Source organism: Osmerus eperlanus, chromosome 1 (assembly GCF_963692335.1).
Source record: "Osmerus eperlanus chromosome 1, fOsmEpe2.1, whole genome shotgun sequence".
NCBI lineage: Eukaryota > Metazoa > Chordata > Actinopteri > Osmeriformes > Osmeridae > Osmerus > Osmerus eperlanus.
Window position 1 is genome coordinate 16046446 of NC_085018.1, and position 20783 is coordinate 16067228.

Genomic DNA, 20783 nt, shown 5'->3' on the forward strand with positions numbered 1-20783 from the left:
GGAAAGGAGGAACGCAGAGAAGCTTTAATACTTCAGCTTCAGAAGCACATAAAAGCCAAACAATGCATCAAATGCAAATGGATCCTTTGACTAAGATAATTTCATAGGTTCATGAGCTCTCTAAAGACCTCGTAAAACTTTCAATTTGACATATTTAGCTTAAATGTTTCATGCTCGTCTAATTGCCTTCGCTGTGGGCCCCTAACGAGACACACTGGGTCCAAAGAGGCATCTTAATGATTTCTAATTATAAGAGCAAACAGGGACACCCATTAGCAGAGCTTTATCACACCAGCTGTTACTGGCTTCCTTAGCCACAGCATGTTGGACAGAACATCACTGACAGAGGTGTTTAAGTCCTGTGTTTAAGAGGCAGACGTCTCTTGTGAACCAAACATCATTTAAACTGATCATTTGAAATGTCACCCCATTAAACAATGATCAAAGACTTGACTTCTTAAGTGCTTATAATGTTAACACTTGCCATGCACACACAATTAACCAATGCATAAGGAGGAGTTGAGGAAGTACAATCTATGAAAATAAAAGTGCCACTATGAATGAAAATACATAGGAAGCAGATCAAATGTTACCGAGTTCATTAGAGAAACAGTACAACAACTTGATTTTGTATGTGTGACTTGCAAATATATAGGGAGCATTCTCACTCAATTAACTGTCAGAATACAGTGATATGTGTATCATCATTATCAATATAGGATAGTGACTGGTCTGCTTTTGAGGAGTTGTGATCAATGGCTTTAGACTTACCTTTATCAATGTCAAATGCGCCTTTCTCTCTTCCATCCTCCACTATTTTTCCAGGTAAGGTGAGTCTAGAACAAAATTCCTGTTTAGTAATCTGGAAAATGCACCATTTCAGAATCAGTACAACTAATGGCACTAAAGGCATTTAAAGACGGCTAAATACTTCTGAAAACATGAATGAATTGCATGCTGCCCTGTTCATCCTCTGCTCACCTGAGAAAATAGGGCTTGGCATAGAACTTGAAATCAACGCCATCAATATAGAGATCAAACTCGGTGGTTCTTGTGTAGGGCACACGGATGCTCAGATTCAGGAAATCTGGATCCTGGCTCAACTCGAAAGCTGGGGTAATCATGATGAACAGCCAATGGTCTGAAAAGGTCAAAAGATAAGTGACTTCAGTGGGGGGAGGTCAGTGGTGGCTAGTTTACCAGAATAATTATTTCAATTACCTTAGGCCAGTTCAATCTATTTGTTAAAACTGAAATGCTCTAGCTACAGGCGGGGTATGTGCAGCCTTTTGCTTTGGCCTCAGTTGCAGTGTCCGGCGACAACAGTGTCCGAATTAAATTGGTCATTTGGTCTAATTTATCCGAAATCCAACTGCTTCAGTATTCTATTAACCGAATTCACAGCTTTGATGTACCCGGGTGGGCTTATTCAATTAATTGACGTAAGCAACGGGAATCTGATCATCAACCATACGGCAGGTAATTCTGGAGGGGGGTGGGGTGCGCATTTGCATCTGAGGAATCTGAAGGATCTTATTCTAAAAGTAACTAACTACTGCCACCTGGTGAATGAGTTGTCAATTACCATAACATACCACGTGCTAGCCTTGTGTGCCACACAATAATATAGCTAAGTATCTAGCTAATCCAACAACTTGTCCTCCAACAACACCTGGGTTTAACCCGTAAACATCTACATCTGTAAATAACCTTCAATTGGAGTGAAAAGACCTGCCCATGCCATTACAAACGTATATGGCTTCGTAAGAAAGCTCAGATATGGTGGTTGTCAGCTAGCTCTAAAGCTAGCTGACTAGCTAGGCATCTGGCATTAGTGAAGCATATTCCAAGATACTGTTTCAGTGAGCTATAGCAGCTCAGACGACAATGTTCTTAAACGTAAAAGATAGCTTTGAACAATTCACTCACGAACATGTGCTTACCTGTAACGACTCATTGAAGGAAAAATTCATGTGTGCTGTTGTCCCATTTGCACAGCAGAACTTAGTTTCGCGTTCATATTTACCGTAATTCACTAGCTACGAACGTAAACCAATGGGATATTTTATTACATGTAGTTTATGATGAAGGGCAAATATGCAATTACATGCTTTGCTATCTATGCTACCTAAACTACGTGATGGTAAACACAAAAATATGTATTATTCATGCATTTTCGAAATACCGAAAGATTAAACTGGTGCCATGCATTTGAAGCTGCTGCATGTTCTCAACTTTTTGGGGGGGGCGGGGGGAGGGGGGGTATTGTTGACATGTTATATTTGACATGCGACCTTTGCCCGAACCAATCCAAAAGACACTTAAATAAATTAAATCAATATTATGATGATTACGGTTAGCCAGTGAAGCACCTCCTCCACCTAATGCTTCATGGATGTGCAAAGCTTCTCTTTGCTCTTTATCATCTGCAGTGTAATGCAATTGAGGAGTAGGAGAAGCAACAAAATGTCAACTCTGGCTGGTATTTTTTACTCACAGACATGAAAGGGTTATCATTAGTTTTTTTTGCTATCCGAACAATCATCCAAGATGCGAGTTAACTGCAAAATAGTTGTAATCGCTGTCTGTTTCGGAGTTTTCCTACTTTTGTACTTTTTTGGGGGGAATGCTGCGGACGAGCCGCCTTTGAAAGAAGTTGAAGAAGATAACTCGTATCAATCGTCCTATGAGCTTGGAAACAAGGTTGCTTCAAAGTTGATAATTAAATCACACGACGAACTTCACGTCCCACCAAAACAGCAACTCACGGAGCGGAGCAAAGAAAGGAAAGTAATTAATATAGGGAGAAATGTGAACGCAAAGAGGTAACGGAATTTGGCACCATTGCTTGCACAATGTTGATGTTATTCATCTTTTTCAGTGATCCACGCCTGGGTCCTCACCAACCAAATCACATAATAGCAAAGATATATGGTTCTATTGTGGAATTTGCTCGTATGGGCTATCGTTCGCATTTGTGTGCTCAGAAGTTGTGCAATGAGAAGGCTATTACATTGGTTACAGACACTCTCCGTCATTGGTTTACAATAATGCAGGATGAAGTCAACACCTTGAATCAAGAACAGGGCATGCAATTGTCATTTACATCATTATTTAACTGCCTAAGCTATTCGTCTTCCCATTATAGATTCACGCATGTGGATGCATGTGGTATAGTATTTGGAAAGTGGCCTTCACTACACAACCTAGGTCTATGATTGAACCGTGTTTTGAGTGCACGATGAGCTGTTTGACTGATTAGAAGAATCCCTTTGTGGATCAGATCTGTGACATTTCAGTGATCTGCATGATCATTTGGGCATTGGACCTCAAAGTGGCACTTTGGATTTGTAGTTTATCTATTTAAACGTTGTCTTGTGCACAGATGTAAAATAAAGGTCACCTTGCTAAATAATACAATGTAAATGATCATATTCTTAATTCAATCTGCTGGTTTATGATCCCATTTGGAGGAATCAAGTCAAATTTACATGACCCCAATGAATAGTGAAAATAGAAAATACCTTTGTCCTGGGACAGACAATGGACCTAGTTTGATGTTTGCAGTTTGTATCTGGAGCTTAAAGCCTCTTATTTAGTATTTTAATTTGAGCACATATTCACATTTATTCAGTCTTACATATATATAATTAGTAGGATGGCTTAGCCATGGTAAACAGCTTGCCCCCATGGTAGCATTATTACAGCTGTCAATGTAGACTGTGGTATCCTCTCTGTGACCACACCCATATGTGTGCAATGCACTGATAAGAGCAATGGGGTGAAGAGGCCAGCATTGAATAAAGAAAATGACTAAAACAGATTTGGTGGAATGAGGGCTCTGCCCACTGCACATTTACAATACCTTCAGGCTCTTTGACAGTGGCAGTGAGACATTGACCAAGATCTATAATGTTACTGTCTGGGTTAGGTAACTCCCTCTTGTTCATAACTGTATGGTTTGTATCATTAACTAGCAGCAGCAACCTTCCAAATAACCATCATTCCAAAAGGGGTAATTTTCCCTTGATGTCATGCTTCTTTCTGTGTATAAAATAAAGACAGAAAACCTCCAGTTTCCCTGAAAGAGACGACTGGTTCTGAAATCCTCTTAAATACCAAAATAAATATCTCACTTCATCATCACGCACAGTGGCAAACAATATCCCTGTAGCAAGAGTCGTATCCTGTTGCTGTGGAAATGTAAATATGTAAAAAAAAAAAAAAAAAATCTGGTTTAGGACTGTTTCACTGTAGTGCTCTGCGTTCTCCCTGCTTACCCCAACATCCTGATGAGGTTTCAGAGACTGCTTATGTGGGCCTCATCAGGGGTACAGAGCTCAAGCTTGGGAAGGCTAACTCCACCTTTTAACTGCAACACAGAGGGTTGGGAAAGGAAGGGCAGAGAAAAGAGTGGACTGTCTGGCAGTCCACAAGAGAGTTTGGAGTTGAAAAATATGTTGGTCGTTGTCTTAGGAGATTATTGCTACTTCTGGCATAAAAAAAAGGGTTAACTGAATTCCATACTCAAAGTCGATGTCTTTTGAATTTGGGTGAAAACCAAAACAAACAAATTGCTCATCCACCTTAACCACAATTCAGATAATCTTCAAATGGCAGTGGTTCACTTCAGGATATTGGACGTAACAAAGTATTTTTTGACAGTAAATTATTGCACCGCTAGACTGTATTGTCACTGCTCTTAAAGTTGAATCCTTGAATCTTGTTGTTACAAGGAGATGGATTCTCCTTGGGCACAGTGTTGATTTATTGTGCTCTGTCTTTTGCAAACAATTCAATATTTTCAAACCCCTTGAGAGCAAGATTGAGGCTGTTTAAATGTATGATGTGAGCAACATGTTTGCTTTGTGTGGGGGAATATTTTTCAGTTTGCAATTCTTGTGTTGTTACTATGGGATATTTCCAAGTGGATGTTATGCTGAAAAGAAAATAGGCCTACAAACTGTTCCAGTGTAAATATACTTGTTTTGTTCTTCTAAAAGTTGGCCAGAATACGATTAATTCATCAGAACAGTTCTTAAAAGAGCCTTCCAAGTGTAGAGTACACGTAGAGGTCCCTCTTATCCATTCTAATCTGTGTTGCATGAATATCTCTGTTCTTCTATGCAGAACACAACATGTCAAGCTTTGAGACTGTCCTGTAAACCACCTGTCAAATCAATCTCCCTGCCCCCTTGGGTTATCTGCTTCCTTGAAGCTCAGATCTTCCTGTGTATAGGTTGCACCTTGGACTGGATGAACCATTTTTTACCTGCTAGGCCTACATTTTCACCAAAATGTAAGACACACTAAACAAAATGCTTATTGTTTCTAAGAAATTACACTGACCCTGACTAGCATTCCTTGGTTGGCTATGATTACATCTGGACTACATGTGTCATTACACACAGCCAACTACAATAACTGTAGTTACAACTGGGGCTCAGAACATCTATGGTTAGATTTACCCGTTGCTGTTGTAAGGGTTACATTTTAGGGTGTGGATTTTATGCGTCTACAAATCCATTAGAATTCAGTGACAGTTCTACCTCTGCAGAGAAAGCAGTTTGACATCCGATATAAACTTGTCTTTGTGTGTGGGAGAACAAAGCCTTTTGGGTGCACAGCCCAGTAGGTACTGTACATCCAGAGAACCAGGGGGGGGGGGGGGGGGGTTCTGAAAAGTAGGCAGCTTGAGATATATCTAGTTTAGCCTTCCTACGAATCTGTGTGATGCAGTGCTGTGTCTGGAACATGTCCCAGACACATCTTATCGTATCCCTTCTGAGTTCATCTTAACAAGTCAGCCAATATCTTCCTGTGGCGCTGACATGTTCATGATGTCGTGTTTCAATGGACTGTCATGCAATTCCGAGGGGACGGTGCTGACAATTAGTGTAAACGTTTCCACTGTAAACTGAGACTTTTTTTTCCGTCATTGGTACCGTCATAGTAGACCACGGGCTGACGCCAGACGGCCCGTGTCGAGGCATGCCCGTGGGGAGGAGATCATGCACCTCGCTGTGGTAACCTGTGGCAACCGCCTGGATGAGACCCTCACAATGGTGAAGTCTGCCCTCCTCTTCAGCATCAAGAAGATCAAGTTTCACATCTTTGCAGAGGACCCCTTGGCCTCACAGTTTGAGAAAGAGGTGAGTAGTTTACAGTGTGTTCGAGTCCAGCTTCTTGGACAACATTTTTCATGTATCTCAAACATTCACATTTTCTACGGCTCAGTGTTAGATGACATTGAGACCTGAGCCATTAAAACTCCCTCTGTTACTTGCTGGAACACCTCACCAAAAAAATACAACCCCTTTTATCTCAAGGTTAGATCGTATCAAACAGACATTTGCATCACGTTGTTGCCATGCAGCATTTCAGAGTCCTCTTTACCCAATGTATGTGCCAGTAATATGAAACCATTAAAAGTTATATATGTTATACTGATATTTCATGTATTCACATCACAGTTTGATTGAAAATCCTATGTTGAATTGTATGATCTGTAAATGAAAGCATGTAGCGAAACATGCTTGCATGCATGTTGTTAGAACTTCCAGAACTCTTTTATCCATGTTGTAAGCAGGAAGTGAGAGCCAGTTTGGGTTCTGAAATGAGCAACATGTGTGTAGGATATAGCTACAGCCCAGTCCCATGTCCGGCTGCGGGGCAATGAGACAGGTTTGGGGTTTAGCCACAAGCTAGCCTCTTTGAACTCTTTACAGTCAGCACCAACCCTGCCAAGTCCTGACACTCCGATCTGTCTCTCGGGGCCAAATTGCTAAATAATGTGAGCGATTATGCAGGGCTTAAGCATCTAACAGAGCAGAAAATCATAGGCTACAGTGGTACAGTTTGGGCTTTGAGAGAATAAACCCCCAGACCAGGACATGGCAGCAGGCCTTTCTGATAGCAGCTTGTTTAGTTTCACTGTCTGGGAGTACGACTTGGCTGTATCAACAGCTGGCTGCAGTATGGTCTGTGCACACCACACCACTGCACTTAAAGGCAAGACTTCATTGCTTTACAAGGACATTCTTACAAGTCATTTGTGTTTACACTGTCGTTTAAACGTAACGCCTGGAAGAAGAGTATCATGGATCAGCATTTAGCCTGGCCCTTTCAGTACTCTTTGATACAGTCTAAACTATTTCAAAGATTAGTTCTGTTTTTCTTTCTTTCTTTTTTTCTCAGAAAGAGTAAAAAAAGGGACTTCCTTTATAGTGATTTCAACCCGTTGTGCTGTCTCTGCTAGCTCATGAGGATGTTCAGGATCAACTGCAGCCTAACATTTTGTACTTTCTCCTGCAGCTAAACCAGTGGCCTCGCGCAGTCTCTGCCAAGTTCCAGTACAGTATCTATCCAATCACCTTCTCCGTGGGGAATGCAGAGGAGTGGAAGAAGCTTTTCAAGCCATGTGCTGCCCAGAGGCTGTTTCTCCCTGTAAGACTGAAGCTCCTCCCTGGTTTTCCACATATTCACATACTCTGTACTGTATGTTGCTGGTTCTTTTCGATTGTCAACTGTTTATTGAGACTACAGTATCGCATAAATTGACATATCTGCAGGTCCCAGTAAGGGACGCGATAATTAACCCCGGATTTATCAAGTATCTGATTTCTTATTCATCTTCATAAGAAACTCATTCATGATGATGAATGAGTTTGAATGATCAATCAAAAGATGAATGATCAATTTGGCAGTTCATTGTACCACTGTGCATATTTGGAGAACCAAAGTCATATTTAACACTATATTGTATATTTTCATGAAAAGGCCTTTCCAGGCTACAGGAAATAACCTTTTCTAAAAACCTGCCACCAGGTCATTCTTAAGGAAGTGGATAGCCTGTTGTACGTGGATACAGATGTGCTGTTTCTCAGGCCTATGGATGCCATCTGGGCCTTCCTCAAGGCCTTCAACAGTACCCAGCTGGCAGCCATGGCTCCAGAACACGAGATTCCTAAGATCGGCTGGTATAGCCGCTTCGCTCGCCACCCTTTTTACGGGGTCACAGGGGTAAACTCAGGAGTCATGCTGATGAATCTCACAAGGATCCGGAGCACTTTGTTTGAAGTAAGACATGGTCAAAGAGCATGATCCTGTCACTTCTCAATGAGGAGATTCAGACTGTTAATAAGACTGTTAATCCATTGATGCTTCAATCAATCAATCTTTATTTATGTAGCGCATTTCATACCAGGAGGCAGCACAATGCACTTCACAGAAGGTAGGGGTGGGGGGATACAAGCATTTATGTTTGACAGTCATTTTCCAGAGGGAAGCAAAAAACAGATCACCCATCTGGGACAATATAGGAGAACTGTAAAAATTCTTCCCTGACCTCTCTAAAATGAGACGATCGAGCACTCTCCTGGAGAATGTGAATTGCCAACATATTACAAAGCACACACATAGCATGAATGATACTACATCATAGGAAACCTGACATGTCATACAAACGAAAATAAAAAATAAATTAAGGGAATATTGATTAATCAAAGCAAAGAAAATGTTTAAAGTGTGTCAACTTTAAATCAGTTTGGCTTTGGAGTGTAATAAGGAGGACTATTTTCCATAGCAACAATGTCAGCAGTGTGTTTTGGGCCATATAGGGCCATTTTGTAGGCTGAATGTTTTTTAGGCCTCACTGTACCACGTTGAACTTTTTATTACAGTGATTTATTCATAGTTTGCATTTGTTATGTCTTAGACAAAAGAGACATCTGATAATAGTTTAAAGCTTTCATTTGAAAAGTAGTCACGTCTCTGTTCTCAATTGTCATATTTTTTACATTTATTAATTAAGAAGATGTTTTTTTGAGAGTGAGATACAAACGGTGCTACAAAAAGTACAGCAGAAGATCAAGGATCAGAAGTGAATAGTTCTATCAGTATTTCAAGTCAAGGTACGGTTTGTATTTACAAGCCACATCGCACAGTGTGTTGCATGTTTTGCAGAAGGATGTAAAAACGAACCATACATTGATTGTTAATTTTAATGAAAAAGAGTTGCTGATATTCTTCCACTCAAAGACTAAACCAAAGTCATCCGAGTTTAATAGCAATCTGAAGTTGTTACATAGAATTGTCCTCTCACTTTGACTACACAATATGAGTCATTTAATGGCACTCTGTCTTAGCAGTCTGTGAGTTCAGAGTGGACTTTGATTGAAACTCTCTGATTGTCACACTTACATTCACAGTCAGGCTTCAAATTTAGCAGCTCTCAAGAACTCACAGTAAGAGCAAAAAATGATAGCTTCTGTGCTCAGCTTAGTCAATTTGAAATGTAAATGTGCCTCCTTTGAAATCAGGTTGTGTAAGATGCATGAAGTGTCTAGTCTTGAGGCTGTGAAGATAAAACGACTCCCTGTTTGTTTTTCAGAACAGCATGATCCCCGGTGGCTTGTCTTGGGAGAACCTCCTACACCCACTCTACCAAAAGTACAAGAATCACATCACATGGGGGGACCAAGACCTTCTCAACATTATATTTCATTACAACCCAGGTAGAAAGTGCTTTTTTGTCTTGAGTAGTGAGAAATTGTTCTGAAATAGCGCAAAGCTTCAGTATGTGTCTTCTACTGTAGGTAATATGCTAGCCTTTGGCAGCAGCAGACGTCTCTGTCACAGGTGCAGGTTACAGACAGTGGTATTAAGTACTCAAAGCCATAAGCAGACTTGGCAGCCTCACTGTGTCTCTAACAACACTAATGGAACCTGTCCAATAAACAATTATCTCCTGAAGCAGACAGTGATGGGAAAACAGTGCCATGTGGAGGTAACAGTGGGTGTCTGTCTGTGGAGTTTCTCCTCTATGGCACCACTTCAGTTCTGAGCATGTGTCTGATCATTCTCCATATGCGCCTGCCCACATGGAATGTTTAAAGCATTACACTTTTGGTATTTAATCTTTTTATGCCAAGATTTGATTGGAGGTTCCTGGAATACAACCATCTCTTTGAATGTCTTTTGTATTTAAATAAACTAAGAACACGTTATTGAGGGGTTTTAATTGGTTTGTGTGTCATGCATTGTACCATATTGGATTATTTGTTTTGTTTCAGTACAGTTATGATGTGCTAGCGTGCTTTCACTACCATCCTCTGTGCTGGTGCCTTAGAAGGAAGATGTAACAGACACATGTTGTGGTGTGCTGCTGTGTGTGTTTGCCACAGAGTGCATCTACATATTTCCTTGCCAGTGGAACTACAGGCCTGATCACTGCATGTATGGGAGTAACTGCAAAGGGGCAGAAGATGAGGGTGTGTCCATTCTCCACGGGAACCGTGGAGTGTATCATGATGATAAGCAGCCAGCATTTAAAGTAGTGTATGACGCAATACATGATGTAAGTATCCCTTTGGAAACTCACAAATGCGATTCAATAAAGTTGTTAGCCTTGGTCTCACTTAAGTCAAACCCAGGTCTCAATGCAATACTGGCTCCCTCTGCTGTTTAGAGAGGCTTTTATTTACATGATGTCATCAATTTTGATTTATGTTCATTTCTCTGTACTCACAGTTGCAGAAGGTGTTTGGAAGATTTATTGATCCCAATATATACTGTATTTCTTATTTACAGTTTCCCTTTGAAGACAACCTGTTCCAGTCACTGTTCTATCCCCTCCAAACCAAGTTTCTGGAAACTGTCAACACTTTGTGTGGTCGACTTCCCCAAGTCTTCCTCAAACAGGTGGAGAAGACCATGCGGACGATGTACGAAAAGAAAGTGGTCCACCGTGGGAAACCTCCACAGAAATAACTCCTAAATAGAGGAAGTAGACTCTGACTCGGTTGACTGCCAGGAGCTCCCAGGTTATCAATCTGATGAAGTGACATCAGGACGTTTTGATGAATCAGAATGTGTCCACAACAACGCGCCGCAGGTCAAACTGGCATTCCTTCTCTTAGGAACGGGGGTTGTGGTCAAGATGTAGCTGAATGTGGAAAGATAGGCATACAGTGCTGGTCAGTGATGCTGTGGAGTTTGCTTGTGTCACCACCCATTTACTTTTAATATACTGTTGTACTTAATGTAATGTGAAATACTGTGGATTTTTTACTCAACATGTTTTATCAAACATAAAAACTTTGAGCTCAGGAGCTCAAGTACTGGATGAGAATATTAAGATGTTACATTTTTCAAACCAGTTTCGCTTTCTCTTTTAAATGTACTTACATTTGTCTGCCAGGCATAGTGTACTTGAGTTTCCTGCTAGTGGTCTAAAATGATCCTTTCTCCACCTTAGGGAAGCTGTAATTTAAGCTTTTTTCAGACAAAGACAATTTTATACTTTTAGAGTCTCATGGAGTCACATTTCTGAAATAGCTTTTTTAACAGGCAGTTCATGTCTTTTTATTCTTCCTAATTGTGCAAATGTTTCACACCAACAAATGACTTCAAATATGGTTGTACATGTACAAGCTCATTGAGGACATATTACACTTGTTCTGCCAAATTCCAGTATCAGTATTGGATATGATCATCAACTAAAGTAATTAACATCTGATGGGGTAGTCACATTTAAGCTACTTGCCAGGATAGTGTAGTAGACTTCATATGCTGTTTATTATTTGAAACAATGTTTTGGAATGACCTAAGTGCAAGCAGTGATATGTCTTCAAAACTTCAGAGTAAATATACGTAGGGCCTATCTTCATTACAAAAGAAAAGTTTTGTACAAAATCTCATGAAGCAATTTATAGGCTATGGATGATCGTCATTATGCGAGTGTGAATTAAGTCTGTCAATTATCTGAGAGATAAACATCAAAATAAGAAACTGTAAATATTTGTTCCTGAATAAAGGAAAAGCAAATATTGAGGCATTTGATTATTTCAGCATCATGGCTATATGGTTAATGAATCGATTGATACAGCCTAGTCGGCTTTTTATGTGTATCTTATCCCGTAACGTCAAATCTAAGTGCGTAATTAATCACACCTATTCACTTAGCTTTTCGTCGTCCGACAGGTGACAAGTCTAGTAATTCAGATTTCTAAACAGGTAATCTTAGTGACACAAGAAGAACTATAGCTACATTATTTGACTGGTTGTCGACAGTCAGGCTCTGACCTCACAAGCGCCATATTAAAAATGCTGCTTCTCTCTTCACTTTTGTGTTTAGAGCGCTGCCTGCCACCAGTTTGCGTGCCTCTAGCTAGCTGGATCCAAGAGATTGACAGAGGGCAACGACATAATGGAAGTTGACTCAATCCAAGAAGCTCTAAAAGGTCATTTGACTTCATGATAATATATGCACATCTTAAAATACGAGGAGTTATTTTGTATTCAGAGGAAGGTTATTGGTAGGCTATAATGCCAAAATGTGTTGAATGTGTGCTGCTAGCCTTACCTAGCTACCTACCAGCTATCCTTCCTGGCTTGCCGGTGGATGTAACTAGGTAGCTAAGTAACACAGGTAATTAGTTGGCTAGCTCCTAACGTTAACCGTGACAAGAGGTAACGCTAGCTTTAATTTATCTAGGTGAATATCCTAGTACCGTCAGTAGGATAGCTATCTACAGTGATTACAAACTGCCTGCTAGCTAAATTTGCTATACCATGTAGCTAGCTATGGCATCTTCAGCTAGGCTAAGTTTGCTAACGTAAGCTAAGGGACGTTAGCTAGCTAGCTCTAGCTATTATGTCAATAATTTGTGATGCTAGTCAGCTTGCCTAGCTATGTATCCTTGACTAATTCTGTCTATATTGAATCCTAACTAGCTAGCTAGCTAGCTAAATTAGAAAACATTGTTCAGTTTTAGCTACCTAGTTGGCTAACTAACTTGAAGCCAGGTGCTAGTGTAGCTGGAATAGTAAGTTAACGTAGTTAAAATAGCTTGCTTTTTGTTACAACAACATCACTTAGGCCTGATAGCCAACTACAAGTTGGGTAGCTAACTAAAGCTGTTAGCTGGCAAGTGTAGTTGGCTACATTTTACCAACAGGGTACGAATAAAAAGCTATCAACACTGGCCAAGTATCGAGCACTACATTATGGCTCATTAAGAATTATCTCCAGCGTTATGTTCCTTCTCTTTGGAAGGCTGCATTCATTTTTTAAATTTTTTAATCTAGCATATGTACTTGACAATACTGTGTGTCTCAACAGACTTTGAGAAGAAAGGGAAAAAGGAGCCGTCTCCACCTTTGGACCAGTTTTTGTGTCATGTTGCCAAAACTGGAGAGACCATGTGAGTTGTATCTAGATAATAAATCTGTGTCTAGCTAGCTACCAAGACAGTTTATTTCTGTTCCACTGTCACTGTTCAACTTTCCAACTCTTGATGACCTGAATGTCACACTTGACAAGTCTTCTGCAAATTGAATTAGACTTTAAGGAATTTACCTGTGTAATGTCTATGGAATCATGGGGGGAAATAAGTCAGGTCTTGCCATATGTCGGCTAGTAGTTTGAATATCGATACAACTGAAAGGATTTCAACGTTGAATGTATTTGACTAGGTTATTGCAAATGTTATTTAGGTTCTTATATGTCAACTAACTATTAAAATCTTGACCTGTCTCTTGTATGTTATTGTCCTAGGGTTCAGTGGTCTCAGTTCAAAAGCTATTTCCTCTTCAAACTGGAGAAAGTCATGGATGACTTCAAAGCTTCAGCACCGGAGCAACGAGGTCCTGCCAATTCTAATGTGGAGTCTATTCCATTTGAAGACATGAAGGAAAGAATATTGAAGATTGTCAATGGATACAATGGGTAAGTGAGAAAGTCGACCATTAAAATAAAATGAACTAGGAATTTCATCAGTAACTTTTAGACAAACACCCTTTTCCATGTATGTGCTATTATCTAAAAGTCAGTCATCTTTACACAATGGCGCCATCTACTGAAGAGTATGTTTTTCTTCAGACTGCACAATGCTACACATCTTTAGGGCATAATGTCAATTGAATTCTTATCCAGCTGTCTGTTGTGTCACATCAGCTTTGTCTTGACTGCCTTTAGAATTCCGTTCACCATCCAGCGTCTGTGTGAGCTACTGACCGAGCCCAAGAGGAACTATACAGGAACAGATAAGTTTCTCAGGGGGGTGGAGAAGGTGAGTCTGAATTTAATCTTGAACCGTTTTAATTTTTCAAAGTCCTCTTTTTTTGAGTTTCTTCAATTACATTGATTTTTTCTCTCCAAAGAATGTAATGGTCGTCAGCTGTGTGCATCCTACCTCAGAGTAAGGGTCCAATTTTCTTATATTATGCACATTTAAAGTACAGTATATCACTGATTTGTATATCTCCTACTGAACCAAAAGCAGCATTACATTTGATTTTCTTCCTTCCCTGTGAAGGAAAAATGGATGCAGTGGTCTAAACAGAATGAATGGAGTCATGCTGCCTGGGAACACATCTGCATTTACAGAGAGGTAATGATGAGGTCCAGTGATTGATTCTAAACCTCACATTTGAAATGTTGTAAACATAATTCCCAAAATATAAATGCAATGTTTCTATAGGAGGGTGTTCGAATGTTTTATGTGGTCCCCCTCTCAGGAAAATCAATGGTCCAGGGACTCTCAGGCTGCTGAGCAGACCAAAGCTCTCCCTAGCCAGCTCGGCTGCAACCAACGGCCTCCCAGACAGCACAGAAAACAAGGACTCTACAGCAGACCAGGGACACAACACAGCCCCCAGGTAGTTGCATGATACTATAAGCTGACTGACTGTGCTGCATAGCAACGTGTGTAATCAACCTCATTGTTTTGTGACCCCCCACGCACACACACACACTTTTCAGTGAAGTGTCAGCGACGGGAGGTGCCCTTGGGAGCTCTGTGAAGAATAAACACAATGTGGACGAGGAAGAGGAGGACATGGAGGCTGAGCAGCATGACGTGAAGAGGCTGAAGTGTAACAAGGACGAGGAGGAGGACGAGGAGGAGGATGAGGAGGAGGACGAGGAGGAGGAGGAGCAGGAGGCGGACCCTCTCAGGACCCCACACGCAGACAGCCTATCGGAGGAGGCCGAGTCCATGGTCCAGGAGAAGGAGGAGAACGAGGAGCTGGACGAGGAAGAGGATAACGAGGCGGCTGCCATCTCAGCGGGAACTTGTGACGACCAAGGTAGGACATCCGTTATCCTTTTCCCTATGACGACATCATGAATGGCACGTTTTTGGATGCATCTCTGGTTAAATCTCCTGAGCACGAGAACCTGTATTTGGGTGCATTGTCACGGCATCCAAGTTGTTCCCTTTTGAAATCCCTTTTGTCCCTCCAACCCACAGAGCCATCGAGCACCCATTCGGAGGTGTCGGCAGGGCCAGGGCAGGGTGGGGGTCCGGAGGAGCTGTCTGAGAGGGAGGTCCCCTGTGGCTCCCAGGAGGAGGCTAGTGACATGGACCAGTCAGAGCAGCAGGCCCCTGCTGGTGTCCTTGAAAGCCCTGAGGCCAGCAGTGAAAACAGTGACCCTGTCAGCAGCAGTGGTAGCAGCAGTCACTTTGAGGAGACGGCAAGCGAAGAGGCAGTTCCTTCACCCTCGAGCAGTACACCTGAGACACCCACAGAGGGCGCCATGGAGAGTGGCAGTGTAGACACGGGGACCAGTGATGAACCTATGGAGCAGGATTAGCAGGATTCCTGGATTCATTTGTGACCATAAGACTCCAATTCTCCAGTCCAGCTTGACTAGCGCCAAGGGCATCACACCTAGCCCTCTAGATACTGAACGCCTTGTCTCAATTTTGGACACTCCTCTAAATGGCCACCTGGCATTGATTTGGGCGAACTGTTTAATTTTGAATTGAAGGCCTGTTTTCTTTTTCTTTTCATTTTTTTTACCCCCTCAATATATATATATTTTATATATTGTTTTTCTACCCTCTGCATTTCATTGAAGGCTTGTGGCCTGCAATGGGGTTTGTTTCAGCCTTGGTCAATCATTGGGGATATAGATATAGATTCAGAAGATGTATATCTGCCCCCTTGCTCTATAAGGGCATTAGACAGAAACGTAGGAAGCTGTTAGTTGTGTACCCCCAGTCCCAGTCCTGTCTCTGTGGGTGACTAGCAGCACTAAATTGCCAGGGTTGGAACAAGGACAGACCAGCCACACATTCACACTGTCCAGATGGGAGTGCAGCTTGAGGCTCAGCACTCGCCCCATACCACTATTGCTTTACTCAACTGCCATCCTGGCTGTTGAGAAAGATGTCTTTGTTTCTTTGGTAATATTTCATCCATCTCATTGGGAGATGGGAGTTTTGAAGTCGGTTTCTCTTTGTATGTGTCCTTATTCTCCTTTTAAACAAATGTGTTGTCTTTGATATGATACACTACCAACTCCACTGAAAAAGGTTGCTATGACATGGTACTTTTACCCTGTTGAGGACTCCTATGTCAGATTATATCATTTTGGGTGCAATGAACAACCCTAATTTATATGATCATTTCAAATTCACCAACTTATTTTTTAGTATGCTTTTGGCAGTCTGTTAGGTTCCCAAACCAGCTGTAAGTACAAAGAGAACTTCTGCTTTGTATTGTGATGTCACCATGTTGTTTCACTGACAAATATTCAGAACAGTCACTGGTTACCAGCTCCACATCTGGTTAAGCTCTACTTTTTGATATTTAGAATTTTAAATTTCTGTAAAGTAGATTTTTGTAGATTGTAATACAGTATGTGTTCACTGCCTTTGTGAAACCATATATAATGTATAATTTCTGTGTATACTCTGAATGCTTTTGCTTTCAATGCAGTATTCAGATAAAGCAATAAATGTTTTAACATTTGTGTGTTTGTGTAGCTGTCATTTCTTACTTCATTGATTTGTAGGTACTTTTGTAGGTATTTCACAGCTTTGGCTGGAAAGGGCTTGCAGTGTAACATCTCTTATGCAATGACCCCTAACACACCTCTTGATACTGGCCAATCTGTAATACCAAACATACACATACTGCGGTAGGAGAACTGTTTGCGAGAACTGAGCCTGTTTGCCTTCAGAAGTCAAAGGGGGGGGGAGAGACATGCAGGACATTTGAATTTTTCCCAAAAAAGTTGAATTCTCCCAGTGTTTCATCTTAACACAGGAAGAGAAGGGGGCTGGTAGATATGGTCATATTAAGTGCAACTTGTCTGTCTCTTAGCTGCTGAAATATGTCTGGGCTCTCAAAGGAAATAAAAAGTGGGTTGTGTAAATCCAAAAAGCGAGGTTCTGCAGGAGGCAGCGTTTTAAGAGTAGTCTTTGAAACATGTCCCCAGGGAAATAAATGCCAGGCTGATGGGAATAAAGAGCAGCTTGAAATCAAATGAGCCATAATTTGATCCCTGCTCCATGAAAGGCTTGGTTGTTATAGAGAGAGCACTGGTGACTTAAAAGTTTCACACAGGCTTGCTCAATGAGCTTTTTCATGTTCTCACTTAAATCTGTTCTCACAGTTGCTGCACTCAGATAACAGGTTGACACATATGATTCAACACAAACTGTCAATTTACCCGTTGTCATAATGAGATAAATGTGTTTAGTGTTTACAGTTCAGCTCAGTGATTTCAAAAGTAAACAACAGCTTGCCATGTTACACAGTGGCATATTACATTTACATTTAGCAGACGCTCTTATCCAGAGCGACTTACAGTAAGTACAGGGACATCTCCCGGAGCCAAGTAGGGTGAAGTGCCTTGCCCAAGGACACAACGTCAGTTGGCATGACCGGGAATCGAACTGGCAACCTTCGGATTACTAGCCCGATTCCCTCACCACTCAGCCACCTGACTCCCTGTGGTCTTGAGTGCACCTCATTACTATGTGAAAAACATTTGCATACTTGTCTTTGATATTGACACCATTGGTGTGGCTCAGGTGATCTGGGTTCATTAGATAAGGATGAAGAAGGTAAACATTGAACTCCTCTGTCACATATCCATAAATAGCTGCTCCATCAGCCTTGGGCCTCTGTCTCACAGTTCAAACTTCATAAAGGCAATGTTGGGTATGCTCATGTACAAAATATCACAGCCCTTTTTTTGCAAGCCAACAATTTGAGCAGCAACATTTTGCAAACCTTTGTTGATCATGGCATCCAAAGAGGAAATTGTAAGAAGTAATCAACTTGCGAATGTAGGGTCTTTGCTTCATGAATTTCGAACGTAGCACGTAAATTAGATATTGTTTGGCATTTCCTTGCTTCAGCTCATACTGAGATTAAATGGAAATTCAGTGTGCCACTAATTGCACATCACAAGCCAAGCACTGGTGCCAACTTCTACTTGACGCTCGGCTGTAGTTAAATCCGTTGAGATCTGTGTGCTTAAGATTTGCAACAGGCTTAGAATTCAGGCTTCTAAGATTGCTCACTTTTCTGAAGCATTTTTTAATGAAAATGACCTTGTGATAGATGTTATTCATTGTCCTAACAATCACTACCAAAACTGAACCTCTCAAGGACATCAGATATGGTGTCTTCATATATTTTCCACATTTTCTAAAATCCTCAAATGTTCTCCTTTAAGTGAACATTTCTAAAACAATGTTTGGTTGTGAAAGAAAAGCTGCTGTTATCTGCTGCCCACACCAGTGTTTCCTGGAATATTAAATTAACCTGTTCTCATACAGCACAACACTCCTGGCTTCTAAACCATCAGTCAATAGGATCCAACAGAAGGAGGAAACCATTCATCTAGCTGATGCTTTTACTCAAAGTGTTGTAAAGATGTTCATATTGTACTAATTGTAGATCACCATAATCAAAGTTATCATGTTTATATATTTATGTAATGGGTTAGTCTCACAAAAAAAGGGAGCAGTTCAGCAACATTTTGGAAGAAACTTGTGAGTGTTGATACAAGTACATCAGGTGCTTTGACTGGATAGGGTTGGATCAGTTTGTGATCACGTTCCTTGTCTGGTAGGATCACACATCTCAGCGTGCAATCTCTTTATCATCCAATAGAGGGTACTGTTTAGTTTCCCAGTGAGACTTCACATGATAACCTTGTCTTGATATAAGGACTCCAAGTGGTTGCCTGTAGCCGAAGATATTTGACATATTCCCTGTACTATCGCACATTCTTTCCCGGATCACAGAGACTTTCTAACCTGATGACTGTGTCCAAGGCAAAACACAGTCTGCACCCTGTCATGTGTCAGGCCTGAACATCTAGATTGTGAATAAGCTGTTGATGGTAGTCTATTTTCTACACTGAGCCCACACATTTGAACATCGGCACATAGCGTACGAACAGTTGATGAGATAAAAAACAAACTTGATTACAAGATCCACAGTGCTGGTCTGAAACTCCTTTCGGTATGTTTGTGTGTCTCACTGGCAAAGTAGTAGATGAAGGTTTGAACTGTTTGTTGGCCAATGTCAAGTTCCATTGTCTGGCATGCAGCAAGGTCAAACATTCTACACCATTGTGATAGATGGCAGGCATTGCTTGTGGGCAGGCACAGTGCACTTGGTTTGTACACAGACAGAAAGGATAGAAGTGCTTGTTTTTGTCCTGCAGAGACACTGCTGCTCCTGTGTAAGCCAAGGGATACCACTTAGGGCTGCAGACGTTAAACTTTACGACTTCACCAGAGCCGCCTATCGGTCAGGAGGCAGTGCTAAATATTCGGAAATGCTCAGAGAGGGAGTAGATGTTTGGGTTGTTCTTACTGTGGGGGTGTGACTTAAAGCAGGCGCCATTCTCAGGTAACTGTTGTTTGAGTTGCCACTTACCTGTCAGACTGGCATCACTGGCATCAATACCATAGACATCATGTCGAATTACCTAATTTACAAAGTTTTTTTTCTGTCAGATCTCAAAAAGATAAGTTCAGTCAAGACAATCACGTATTAGATTTGAGCATTTATTGTTACATGACATGGACATGTAGATTAACTTTGGAGGAGTGGATGATCTAAGTGAAGGACCCCCTGCCTCCTCGAAGCAACACATACATACATGACATATGAGGCAAGGAGCAATAGAGATATAATCCCCCTGGTGGAGAGAACATACAGACAGCATGGGGGAGAAGGGGATGGTGGAGGGCGGCAGCAGCACTGATACAAAAAAAATGGGTTGAGTGTGTGCGTGTGCGTATCCGCGCGTCTTTTAAAGACGACTTATCGGACGTGGCCCAATGGATATGCGCTGCTAACATGGGTGTAGTAGTGGGTGGAGGAAAGGAAGGTGAAGTAAGACGCCTTACGTCCCTGATAAATGGATGACGCGCGCTGCCCGATTGCCCTGCCTGAACCAGCTGCGCTTATGAAAGAAGCGACTGGAGGAAAACATGTTCATAAATTTACAGTAAATATAAATATATGACATTATTGATATTGATACCAGGTTGTGAACTATGTGGCCACTGTAACTCTGCATGTGGGAAACCTTTTTTTTGCTGTCTTACCTTATTCATAACATAGCAAAACCTGGAACATTGTTAGGTTTCCAGACTGCCACCCTGTCCACCCTGGCTAGAATGAATTAGAATTACACTCCTTCTAAAACTGTTTAATTCTTTATGACTGGAATGATCAGACTTGCATGACAAACTATTCTTATGAACAACAAAAACTGATACGCTGGTTGAAACATTTGCATTTATAGATCAAACAATGCATGAGACCCAAAGGTTGTGTCACAACACATGCTCTTATACTGTGTATGTGTATGTATGTGTGTGTGTGTGTGTGTTGTCTCCTTTGGCAGGGTTCCAGTTTGATCCTTCCTCCATTTCGATCCTTCCTCTTTTTCCTCTGCTCCTTTCTACCCTGGCTTCCAAACAAGGAGGAATCCTACGGATCAACCTTGACTCGAGCAG

General features: G+C 41.3%; 3 protein-coding genes across 6 annotated transcripts in view; 2 read left to right on the forward strand and 1 right to left on the reverse strand.

Annotated features, from left to right (window-relative positions):
* The window catches only part of shq1 (SHQ1, H/ACA ribonucleoprotein assembly factor), a 19097-nt gene extending 16491 nt beyond the window's left edge, over positions 1 to 2606 (reverse strand). The window contains exons 1-3 of one of the 3 annotated variants that reach the window (XM_062463664.1): positions 2498 to 2606; positions 982 to 1141; positions 772 to 836 (exon numbers count right to left, since the gene is read on the reverse strand). In XM_062463664.1, the coding sequence (XP_062319648.1) occupies positions 772 to 836; positions 982 to 1124 (208 nt within the window). In that variant the 5' untranslated portion in view covers positions 1125 to 1141; positions 2498 to 2606. Of the gene's footprint in view, positions 1 to 771; positions 837 to 981; positions 1142 to 1393; positions 1418 to 1943; positions 2046 to 2497 lie in introns of those variants that run through there. The other 2 variants (XM_062463654.1, XM_062463675.1) reach the window with 2 other exon arrangements.
* Positions 2395 to 11839, forward strand: gxylt2 (glucoside xylosyltransferase 2). Of its 2 annotated transcripts, none has more exons than XM_062463688.1 (7): positions 2395 to 2825; positions 5954 to 6152; positions 7315 to 7446; positions 7828 to 8079; positions 9392 to 9515; positions 10185 to 10357; positions 10591 to 11839. In XM_062463688.1, the coding sequence occupies exons 1-7, from the start codon at positions 2551 to 2553 to the stop codon at positions 10768 to 10770; spliced, it is 1335 nt and encodes a 444-aa protein (XP_062319672.1). In that variant the 5' UTR covers positions 2395 to 2550; the 3' UTR covers positions 10771 to 11839. The 2 variants fall into 2 exon arrangements, with proteins under 2 accessions (XP_062319672.1, XP_062319681.1); XM_062463697.1 differs by having other exon boundaries at positions 5957 to 6152.
* A 277-nt stretch (positions 11840 to 12116) lies between these two features.
* Positions 12117 to 16764, forward strand: ppp4r2b (protein phosphatase 4, regulatory subunit 2b). Its single transcript, XM_062463708.1, has 9 exons — positions 12117 to 12242; positions 13124 to 13205; positions 13559 to 13729; positions 13979 to 14072; positions 14164 to 14201; positions 14319 to 14393; positions 14521 to 14661; positions 14765 to 15090; positions 15255 to 16764. Exons 1-9 carry the CDS (start codon positions 12209 to 12211, stop codon positions 15596 to 15598), a joined length of 1305 nt encoding a protein of 434 aa, XP_062319692.1. The 5' UTR covers positions 12117 to 12208; the 3' UTR covers positions 15599 to 16764.
* The last annotated feature ends 4019 nt before the right edge of the window (positions 16765 to 20783 follow it).

Bases quoted from the DNA above. Each gene is read 5' to 3' on its own strand.
- gxylt2 (XM_062463688.1), top strand. From the start codon at position 2,551: ATGCGAGTTAACTGCAAAATAGTTGTAATCGCTGTCTGTTTCGGAGTT. The intron at 6,153-7,314 runs GTGAGTAGTTTA...TTTCTCCTGCAG, and splicing joins CCTCACAGTTTGAGAAAGAG to CTAAACCAGTGGCCTCGCGC. The intron at 10,358-10,590 runs GTAAGTATCCCT...TCTTATTTACAG, and splicing joins TGTATGACGCAATACATGAT to TTTCCCTTTGAAGACAACCT.
- ppp4r2b (XM_062463708.1), top strand. From the start codon at position 12,209: ATGGAAGTTGACTCAATCCAAGAAGCTCTAAAAG. The intron at 13,730-13,978 runs GTAAGTGAGAAA...GACTGCCTTTAG, and splicing joins ATTGTCAATGGATACAATGG to AATTCCGTTCACCATCCAGC. The intron at 14,073-14,163 runs GTGAGTCTGAAT...TTCTCTCCAAAG, and splicing joins TTCTCAGGGGGGTGGAGAAG to AATGTAATGGTCGTCAGCTG.